At 42.3% G+C, this 12,012-nt stretch overlaps 1 protein-coding gene across 1 annotated transcript in view; it reads right to left on the reverse strand.

Annotated features, from left to right (window-relative positions):
• LOC309559483 (cytochrome P450 2F3-like) overlaps positions 1–12,012 on the reverse strand; it is a 53,100-nt gene that overhangs the window by 26,466 nt on the left and 14,622 nt on the right. Inside the window, exons 4-5 of the mRNA XM_082262757.1 lie at positions 5,950–6,110; positions 3,112–3,288 (exon numbers count right to left, since the gene is read on the reverse strand). Of these exons, the coding sequence (XP_082118883.1) occupies positions 3,112–3,288; positions 5,950–6,110 (338 nt within the window). The remainder of the gene's footprint in view (positions 1–3,111; positions 3,289–5,949; positions 6,111–12,012) is intronic.

Here is a 12,012-nt window from a genome sequence, read left to right on the forward strand (position 1 = left end):
GTCTGCGGGCATGGTGCAGGAGAATGCGAGGCTAAGGGCATGGTACCGGAGAATGCAGTGCTGTGGGCATGGTACAGCAGAATGCGGGGCTGCGGGCATGGTACAGGAGAATGCGGGGCTGCGGGCATGGTACAGGAGAATGCAGGGCTGCGGGCATGGTACAGGAGAATGCGGGGCTGTGGGCATGGCACAGGAGAATGCAGGGCTGCGGGCATGGCACAGGAGAATGCGGGGCTGTGGGCATGGTACAGGAGAATGCAGGGCTGTGGGCATGGTACAGGAGAATGTGGGGCTGCGGGCATGGTACAAGAAAATGCGGGGCTGCGGGCATGGTACAGGAGAATGCAGGGCTGCGGGCATGGTGCAGGAGAATGCAGGGCTGCGGGCATGGTGCAGGAAAATGCGGGGCTGCGGGCATGGTGCAAGAGAATCTAGTGCTGTGGGCATGGTAGAGGAGAATGCGGGTCTGCGGGCATGGTACAAGAGAATGCGGGCTGTGGACATACTACAGAAGATGCAGTGCTGAGGGCATGGTGCAAGAGAATGCAGTGCTGTGGGCATGGTAGAGGAGAATGCGGGTCTGCGGGCATGGTACAGGAGAATGCGGGTCTGCGGGCATGGTACAGGAGAATGCGGGGCTAAGGGCATGGTACAGGGGAATGCAGGGCTGAGGGCATGGTACAGGAGAATGCGGGGCTGCGGGCATTGTACAGGAGAATTCAGGGCTGCGGGCATGGTACAGGAGAATGCAGGGCTGCTGGCATGGTACAGGAGAATGCAGGGCTGCTGGCATGGTACAGGAGAATGCGGGGCTGCGGGCATGGTACAGGAGAATGCGGGTCTGCAGGCATGGTACAGGAGAATGCAGGGCTGTAGGCATGGTACAGGAGAATGCGGGGCTGTGGGCATGGTACAGGAGAATGCGGGGCTGCGGGCATGGTACAAGAGAATGCGGGGCTGCGGGCATGGTACAGGAGAATGCGGGGCTGTGGGCATGGTACAGGAGAATGCGGGACTGCGGGCATGGTACAGGAGAATGCGGGGCTGCGGGCATGGTACAAGAGAATGCGGAGCTGAGGGCATGATACAGGAGAATGCGGGGCTGTGGGCAAGGTACAAGAGAATGCGGGGCTGCGGGCATGGTACAGGAGAATGCGGGGCTGCGGGCATGGTACAGGAGAATGCGGGGCTGTGGGCATGGCGCAGGAGAATGCGGGGATGTGGGCATGGCGCGGGAGAATGCGGGGCTGTGGGCATGGTACAGGAGAATGCAGGGCTGCGGGCATGGTACAGGAGAATGCGGGGCTGCGGGCATGGTACACGAAAATGCGGGGCTGCGGGCATGGTACAGGAGAATGCGGGGCTGCGGGCATGGCCAGGAGAATGCCAGGCTGCAGGCATGGCACAGGAGAATGCGGGGCTGCGGGCATGGTACAGGAGAATGCAGGGCTGCGGGCATGGTGCAGGAAAATGCGTGGCTGCGGGCATGGTGCAAGAGAATGCAGTGCTGTGGGCATGGTAGAGGAGAATGCGGGTCTGCGGGCATGGTACAAGAGAATGCGGGGCTGCGGGCATACTACAGGAGATGCAGTGCTGCAGGCATGTACCATGCCCGCAGCATTGCATCTTCTGTAGTATGCCTGCAGCCCCGCATAATGGCAGGTAGTGTGGCTGTGGAGCAGTCTCACTTACTTGTTCCTAAAGGCGCCTTAGGATTTAAAAATGGCGCTGCCCGGCGCCAACACGTCACCGAGCATGAACCGCCGCCGCTTGGGAAAGCCCGTACATGTTCGGCTATTCGGTGCATGTCAGGCCGGCCGCTGACCCTTTTTTTTGTACTCGAGTAATAGCCGAAGAGGAGAAGAGGCGGCGGCCGGGGTCCACCCCTCTCTAAGTGCCGCCTGGGTCCCATGGTCCTACTGGGACCCATGGTAGTGCCGGCCCTGCTTACACTGAAGAATGCAACACCACAGGGTTGTTGTACTAAAACTAGAGAGTGCAAAATCTGGTGCAGCTGTGCATGATAGCCAATCCAATTTGGTTCCAGTAATCCATGTCCTTAGTCTGCTTGTCTACAGCACACTGTTTGTGGGCTTTTTTGTTCATCATCTTTAGAAGAGGCTTCCTTCTGGGATGACAGCCATGCAGACCAATTTGATGCAGTGTGTGGCGCATGGTCTAAACACCGACATGCTGACCCCCCCACCCCTATAATAAAATATTTACAAAATGTGGGGGTGTACTCACTTTTGTGAGATACTGTATGTGTGGCAGAGAACTAACAGTACGAATCACCCTGAACACCCCATTCTCCCCCTGTGAAACATGGTGGTGGCAGCATCATGTTGTAGGGATGCTTTTCTTCAGCAGGGACAGGGAAGCTGGTTAGAGTTGGCAGGAAGATGGATTGAGCCATATGCAAGGCAGTTTTACAAGAAAACCTGTTAGAGTCTGCAAAAGACTTGAGGCTTGTTGAAGGTTCACCTTCCAGCATGGCAACAACCCTAAACACATAGCCAGAGCTACAAAGGAATGGTTTAGATCAAAGCATATTCATGTGTTAGAATGGCTCAGTCAATGTACAGACCTAAATCCAATTGAGAATCTGTGGTCAGACTTAAAATTTGCTGTTCACAGATGCTCTCCATCCAATCTGACAGGGCTTGAGCTATTTTGCAAAGAAGAATGGGCGAAAATTTCACTCTCTAGATGTGCAAAGCTGGTAGAGACATACCCAAAAAGACTTGCATCTGTAAATACAGCGAAAGGTGGTTCTACAAAGTATTGACTAAGGGGGGCTGAATACAAAGGCATGCCACACTTTTCACATATTGATTTTCAAAAAAATTGAAAACCATTTATCATTTTTCTTCCACTTCACAATTATGTGCCACTTTGGTCTATCACATCAATCTCAATAAAATACATTTACGTTTTTGGTTGTAACATGACAAAATAAAATTTGAAGGGGTATGAATACTTTTTCAAGGCACTGTAAAGTGGTTACTACACAGAGTAATCACAAACAAATAAGCAGTCCACTTCCTTTGTTTGGAAACCCCATGTATATTCAGTACATTCTGGCTGAATGTAAGACCAGGTTATGATTACCTCTTTGATCTTCATTAGGAAACAGTCAATGTAGTCACGAGGATTATCGGAATCCAAAGTTTCAGTGTGCTGTTTCATGCTTTCGGCTGAAATGTCATAGATCATATTAAAATACTTCGCCAGTTTCTTATGCGGACCTGGCACGTAGTTCATAAGGTTTGGATACATGTTGTATAGCTGTGATGTCAAAGAAAAAATGTATATATTAAATATTATTCAGAGAAAACCATACAGGGACATGTTCCACTAAAAATCAGACAACGTCCTAAGGACTACGAGAACAAAGGGCTTATTCTCAAAGTTTGGCAGCATATTTAATAGAGGTCTTACAGTAGTGGCACTAAAACATATTTACAAAACAGTCAATTTGAAACTCATCAAACATTTTTTTAGGTGAATCTTTCTGGTACATGTGTTTTAAATGACAGTGACTGATTGATCACCAGTGAATATCTGATGAAAGCCACATTTAGGCTTCTTTAACATGGATGGCTGGGAAGGGGGGGGGGGGTAATAACAGGCAGTTAAGCTGCAGACTCCATGACCCTAATGTGCTTCTTCTTGAGTCCCTCCTTTGTTGCATTGGCGGTATGTTTCTGATCACTGTCATGCTGGTAGACCCATCCACGACCCATCTTTAGTGTTCTGGCTAAGGGAAGAAGGTTCTTGTTCAAGATTTTACAATACATGGCTCCGTCAATTGGCCCCTTAGTTTGGCAAAGTTGGCCTGTACCTTTAGCAGAGAAACAGCCCCAAAGCATAATGTTTTCATCTCAGTGCTTGACTGTAGGGATGGTATTGTTAGGGTCTTAGTTAGCATTTTTCTTCCTCTAAACATGACGAGTCGAGTTAATGCCAAAGAGCTAAATTTTGGCCTCATCTGACCACAGCACTTTTTCCCAATCCTTCTCTTAATCATTTAGATTTTTATTGGCAAACTTCAGTACATGTTCAGTACTACAGCCTGTACATGTGCCTTTTTGAGCAGAGGGACCTTGCGGGCGATGCAAGATTTCAATCCATGGCGGCATATTGTGTTACAATATGGTTAATGGTTTGTTTGGTGACTGTGGTCCCAACTGCCTTGAGATAATTCACAAGCTCCTCCCGTGTAGTTCTGGGCTTATCCCTCACTTTTCTTATGATCATCCTTACCCAGTGATGCAAAGTCTTGCATGGAGCTCCAGACCAAGGGCGATTGTTGGTTATTTAGTATTTCTTCCATTTGGGAATAATCGCTCCAACTGTTGTCTCCTTCTCACCAAGCTTCTTGATGATGGTCTTGTAGCCCATTCCAGCCTTGTGCAGGTCTACAATCCCATCCTTGATGTTCTTTGACAGCTCTTTGGTCTTGCCCATGATTGTGGGTTTGAATGGAAGAAAGACATTCTGTGGACAGGTGTCTTTTATACACATAATGAGTTGTTGTTAGGAACGCCTTCTTAAATTGACAGGACTAATCTGTGGGAGCCAGAATCAATGCAACTCAATTTATAACATTTGTATCATGTGTTTTTTCTGAATTTTTGGTTGATATTCTGTCTCTATCATTTAAAATACACCTACGATAAAAAATTATAGATCATGAATTTCTTTGTAAGTGGGCAAACTTAAAAAATCTGCTGGGGATCAAATAATTAATTTTCCCAACCTTATAACATCTTTAAAAGTAAAACCAAGTTTCATAAAAAAAAAAAAAAAAAATAGTGCTTTTTGACAAGCAGAAGTACAACTTTAAAATATAAAAAAAACGAACAACTTTAAACTGTATTGGCTGAAATGCCAGTGCACATATTACCTGAATAAATTAACATTAAATAATAGCTTAGTAGATGTCCCCTACTTATTCCTATGTGGTGCAATAGTGCAATACATGTTTAAACTTTAATGTGCTATTACTATAGGCTTGGGATGGAATCGTGTTGCCAATAAAGAAAAGGCAAGCAGAGGACGCCAAAGAGATAGTTTGAAAGATTGTAATGTGTGGAACTGCATAGGAAAGGGAAATGATTGATGGGAGCCTGCGTCTCTCTGCCAATACAACTTGCCGACAGAATCAGGGGGCTGGGGCTTTAACAGACAGGCGGAGCTCTGAGGAAAGTGGAAGTTCAGGTGGGTAAAGTCCCTCTCTGACATTTTTATTCTGTTTTCATATTTTTGTTTACGAAATTAACACTGCTAGATGACCCAGTCATCTTAATCAAAACACCATATTCTTATGACATGGGTTAGGACAGATTAGAGGAGATTTACTAAAACTGGAGCACTCTGAATCTGGTGCAGCTCTGCCTGGTATCCAATCGGCTTCTAACTTCAGCTTGTTTAATTAGCTTTGACAATAAAACCTGGAAGCTAATTGGTTTCTCTGCAAAGGTTCACCAGATTTTGCACGCTCCAGTTTTAGTCATTCCTCCCCATTATGTCTATCTAAGAACCTGAATAAACGTGTGAAAAATTGTCACCCTAGTGCTAATAAACATCATCAAGTCACCCTGTCAGTGGGTTTTAATCAGAATAAATAAACTGCATGATATATGCCCCTTGAGCAGTTCCACCCTCTTGCTGGGCTTAGTGTCCATAACTGCAGTGCCTTCCACTGCCTTCTTCTTCTTCCCTTTGTCATTGCTTTACAGCGTATCACCACCGTTGGTAAGGTCAGTGGATTATGAAGTCAGAGTTTGATGGATGACTTAATGAGTGAGTTAGATCTCTGATCATTATGTTAACCATTAGCAATCTTCTGAAAAAATTTTCATATGTTGCCTTCACAAACCATTTTAATTGCCAGTGTGATTGAGGACTTATACTTGAGAATAGAGTCATCCTCTTCATACCCACCGTCCCCCAAGTGCTGCTCATGATAAGGAAGTTATTATAAATGCTCTCAACTATGGCCAACAGTCTTTTGTCTTCATAATCAAATCGACTGCCAAATACGATAGAGCAGATCACATTGGAGACTGTTCGAGCAAAGTATAAGGAAGGATTCATTGGAGCCCCTAGGAATAAAGTTATACACATCAGCGTTATTTACTTTCTCTGTTTACACAGTAATGACACATTCATTAGTTTCTTACAGAGTCTATATTCACCAATCCCATCAGTCCATTGGTAAACCAAGCATGCATACTATATATTGACCCTATTCATCCCCCCCTCATCCATTCTACCCTATGCAGCCTATGTATCACCACAATGTCTGGGCCTTCATCCTCTCTTATGGATAGTACACTGCCTCACTGTAATCTTCAAAATGTCCACTTCCTATTTACCCCACCATCTGTCTGTAATCCCCAAAACCAATTCCCACAGTGTTATCATCCTCTTCTGTTTTCAGAACCCTTATTCTTCCTTCCATATATGTAGCGTTGGGACTCCTCACCATCCTCTTTCTTTCCTAACTTAAAGGGCATCTCTAAGCAAAACCTTTTTTTTTAGTTCTGAATAGAATAGGGTAAGGCTATGCTCTCTGTCAGAAAAAAGCTAAAAGAATCTGCGCTTAAGATAAAAAGCTAAAACTACCAACTATGGCTGCAGCCCACCTCAAAAATGCAACCCTAAAAGGGATGCATCAAATATGTGTAGAAAAGAGGAAGTCATTGGCGCTGCCAGATATAGGATAAGGGAATGGAAATTTATAAATATACTTCCTAGTGGTGATGGGTAACTCTTCTGATGTGGGACACGTGGTATATTTAGAGATATAGAATGTACAGAATGAAAAAAGGATTATACATGATTAATTATGTATGACATATGTACTACCAATATACATACAATGTATTTGCGTGCATCTGCCTCTATGTGACAAAAAAGTGTAGACCAAGTAGCAAAAAAGTGCTAAGTGTCACAAATGTGAACACTCTCCGTGGATGTGTAGAATCCTAAACGTAAAAGATTTTGTTGTGTGTGTGCGTCCGTGTTATATATAAATAAGAAACCTAAAAGTTATAAATCAATTAGTGTAGTAGTAAAATGTATATTGCAATAATAAGCAATGTGCAATAATAAATAATTAGTGGGGTGTGGGCAAGTGCATATGAATCCCATGTCTCAAATAGTATACAGAAATAAATGTGTCCCCCGTATCTCAAAATACATAAATACGTGCAAATCCAACAATAAATATGTGCAAAGCCAGCAATATAAATTAATTTAGCTGCAAATATGTGCAAAACCAGCAATATAGATTAATATAACTGCATGTATGTGCAATGTGCAGTAATAAATAATTGGTGGGGTGTAAACATGTGCATATGAATCCCAAAAATCAAGTACTATACAGAAATAAAAGTGTCCCCCACATCTAAAAATAGATAAATAAATATATGCACATACGCTAATAATATGTATAACTCCAATTTAGCAGTAAATATGTGCAAAACCAGCAATATAAATTAATATAACTGCCTACATCAGGGGTGTCAAACTCAAATTAATCGGGGGCCGCATCAGCAGTATAGTTGCCCTCAAGGGGCCGGTGGTATCTGTAGGACTATGTGTCCACTCTGTATTATCATAAATAATTGTAACTGCGTTCGATTATTACTGGTTTTAGTAATAATTGAAGTAATAACTAACCATGAAAGCAGAAGCTTAGAAGTAATAATGGCAAGCCGATATTCAAAAATACAATTATTGTACAATTTATTGAACAATTCGTTTTGGTAACAGAAAGTACATTTTTTTAAACATACAAATATTGCCAAGCACTGTTTATTTCACATATGGCAAACACAAGGCATTAACTTTGTTCAACTTTTCTGACTGGATGACTGACACCGTTTTCCTGAGGTCAGTCCATCAATGTCTGGCTTTAGGTCTTGTGCTGTAGCAATCCGCAAAACAGCATGGAGGTTATCATCAGTGATGCGTGATCTAAGCTTGGTCTTGTTCAGATTCATGATTGAAAACATCTGTTCACATAGATAGGTGCTCCCAAACATGGACAGAACACGGGCAGCTTGAAGTCGGAGCTGTGGCATCAAATCAGGGGGGAGGAGACGGTAAAAGTCGTCGACTGCCACATCCTGGAACTTTGCTCTCAGGCTACTGTTGCACTGAAGTTCTATTAATTCCATCTGAAGATGATGTGGTGCACTGTCAACATGGATGTTGAAGGGATTGGCAAAGCTGCTAAAGGTTAAGTGTTGTTCCTTAAAGTCAGAAAAGCGTTGGTTAAATTCATCAATCAGACGGTTCACTTTGGTAGCCAATCGAGCACATGAAAAAGCACCTGGGAATTTGGTTGAGATGCTATGACAGATAGTAAAGTGGGCAAGACTTTCTTTTTCAAGCTGTGACTTCCATAGGCGCAGTTTCTCCTGGAAAGCTGTGATTGCATCATACATTGCCGTTATGACTTGTTTGCGGCCCTGCAGCCTCAGATTCAGTTGGGCGAGATGCTCTGTTATGTCACATAGCATGGCAAAATCACACAGCCAATTTGGATCTGACAGTTCAGGCAAGGGCTTCCCTTTACTTTGCATAAAAAGAGCAATTTCTTCCAAAAGCTCAAAAAATCTCTTGAGAACATCGCTCCTACTCAGCCACCTTACATCGGTATGGTATGGCACATCTGTATGTTCCGTGCCCACCTCCTTCAAAAATTGTTGGAACTGGCGATGATTCAGGCCCCGTGCATGAAGAAAGTTCACTGTTTTCGTGACCGTGGACATTATGTTATCCAGTTCCAGAACCTTGCCACACAGAGCTTCTTGGTGGATAATGCAGTGATAAGTTATCAGCTGTGTGTGGCAGTTACTTATTTTCATTTTCTCTTTTAACAGTCCAACCAAGCCTATTCTCTCTCCACACATTGCAGGTGCTCCATCAGTAGTAAGCCCCACCAACTTTTCCCAAGGTAATTTCATTTTATTTATGGATTCCTCCACTGCGTTGAAGATGTCCCTCCCAGTTGTTGTCCCTTGCATAGCGACCACATCCAAGAGCTCCTCACTGACAGACGAGTCGCCCTTCACACCTCTAACAAAAATGGCTAGATGAGCTGTATCAGTATTGTCGGTGCTTTCGTCAACAGCAAATGAAAACGCAAGATAACTGCATGTTTCTTCAGCCAGCTGTGTTGTAAGGTTACATGCTAGGTCCCTGACCTGGTCTGTGATAGTGTTTCTTGACAAGCTGACATTGTTAAAAGCCTGTCTCTGCTCAGGGCACACCTGCTCACATACCTTTAGCATACACTGCTTTACAAATGCACCTTCTGAAAAGCACTTTGAAGCCCGCGCAATTTCTTCAGCCACAAGAAAGCTGGCTTTCACTGCTGCATCATTTTTTGCTGTCATTTTTGCAAAAATATTTCGTTGAGAATGCAGTCTGCCTTTTAATTCCTGGACCTTTTGTTGCTTTTCTTGGTGGCTAAGGTTAGCATATTTGGCTCCATGTTTGGTCTCAAAGTGCCGGCGTAAATTGTATTCCTTCATCACTGCCACTGCTTCGTAGCAAATAATACATACCGGCTTGTCTCCATCAAGTACAAACATGTATTCACTTTCCCATCTCTCATTAAATTGCCTTCCCTCTGCATCAACTTTTCTTTTCTTGGACATTTTGGGGTGATTTGATTGTAGTTTTTGGGTCCCTATACCTCTGTAAAGTGACATGGAATTGGTCAGTATATCCAAAGTTTACTGCTTCACCTGCCATATTATTTTACCATTGCAGTGCTGTGAAGGGCAGGTGCAGACCAGCATGGAGCCCACTCACACTGCTGTACCAGATAATGCAAGTCCAAAAAGGAGTGTCACACATTGCTGGTATCTTCCACAAGATGATATAAATCAAATAGTTATAAACAGACACCCAGAGCACCCCATACATCAGATGTCAAGAGCTCTCCACCATCAGAAGTTAAGAGTATAGTATGTACAAAGTGAAGAGTTCAGGAATGCGCTACATACAGAGTGAAGGGTTCAGGAATGCGCAATGTACAGAGTGAAGGGTTCAGGAATGCGCTGTGTACAGAGTGCAGAGTTCAGGAGTGTGCTATATACAGAGTGCAGAGTTCAGGAATGTGCGGTTCAGGAGTGCGCTTTATACAGGGTAAATAAACAAGCTGCGTTAAGGGAAAAAAGATATAAATAACTAGTCTCAAAAACACAACTAGATTGTGCAATCATGTGCTCCAATAAATGATCAACATATATTAACTCAGTACCAAAAAAGGTGAATGAATAGAGATCAGAAATACAATGAATAATATGGTGAAAAAAATATGTAAATAAAGTTTTAAATAAAAGTCCATAAGCCCAATCAGGGGATGTGACACACAGTGAACAATTGAAAAAAGATGTGCAATCCACCCAGAGTGATCAATCCTCCACCAACATATAAGCTGCTTACCAGATGCTGGTAAATATATCGCCTGTAGTACCGATAGGAGATAACTAAATGCGCTCATACAGACACAAGAGGCATCATGATTCAAAATTTCCAATGGGCCAGCTCAGTTTCGCTCACACAGTCCCCCAAATGCACCACCCGTGTGGCCAGGTCTGGTAAATGTCTGCTTTTCTAACAGCTCCTGGACTTACTTTCAGCATACAGGACGGTGGAAATAATCCTTGGGCTGAAGAGCCGACACCAGGAAGTAAAACCTAAAAATACACAGTGCGCCCTCTTATGCATCCTATTTTAGCTCCATGTGGCTATATCTTTATAGCCCATCCCAAAATCGCTATAGCCCTACCTTCTCTTTTCGCCGCTAACTAGATTTTGTGAGAATTCTGTCACTTCACGATAAAGGGGCATAGTAAATTCATGTCATATTTGTTCATCATAAGAAGGGAATTAACATGGGCCTTTGCATATCAATGTGTATCACGGCTACAATTTTTGTATATATAATTGTACTGTAAGGGGGAGATATAAAGAATTATTAAAATAAATACTATTAGTGTTGATCGTTAATGATCTGACACATATAATTAAGGCAAAAAAGGGGCATATTGGTATGGCCATCTATGCTTAAGACACTATATATTAAAAATTGTTCTTATTCTATAAAAAATATAATAGATTAATTTAAGAGCCAGCGGACTGGTAGACACTTGTTCTCCTTCTATTCTTACTTCATAGCATATTACACATTGCTATACATTATTAGGGCCTAGTTGCATTAAGAATTACTATAATATGTATGTATTGGTCAATGTGCTCACCTAATACATCCATTGCCATTACATATGGTGCTGTCCTCCAAATACATATATAGCTATCATTTAAAAATATAAATTACATCAGTTCCATAAATAAATAACATCTATAGATAAAACCACCCAGTTTATAATACTATCCCTGTCCATGTATTAACTGGGTACATAATGGGTGACCAGGAAGGGATATAAAAAAAAAATGTATATGTAGATGGAGTAATGCTGTGCAGATGTAGTTCTTGGGAAAAATCCATACTTTATATTAAAGCATGTATATGACCAGTGTCTTATAGGAGTATATGTGCAATGGGAATTATGGATATTTACTTAAAACTTAATTGTAGAGGTTGGTAATAAGGAGCTATAGCAATTGCATATAAAATAAGGATATGATAAAAATATAGAGGGTGTCGAAATGTCCTATAAATTCTCACATTTAAATTGACCCATTAAAAACTGAAAAACCTTAAAACTTATTGTGGAAATTGATAATAAGGGGGTGTGGCAGTTATAAGTAAAATACGGTATATATAAGGATACAGTAAAAATATGGAGGGTGTAGAAATATATCTCAAAAAAATTATAAAATTCCTTCACATTTAAGTAGGCCCATTTGAAAACCTAAAATTAGATGAGATAAATATATATTTATTCATATTTTTATGAAATATAAAAAAATGGTAAAAAGGTATAAAAATAATTATTTAAAAATTTGAAATAAAACAAT

Source organism: Pelophylax lessonae, assembly GCF_965119305.1.
Source record: "Pelophylax lessonae genome assembly, chromosome: 7".
In the NCBI taxonomy this organism is placed as follows: Eukaryota; Metazoa; Chordata; class Amphibia; order Anura; family Ranidae; genus Pelophylax; species Pelophylax lessonae.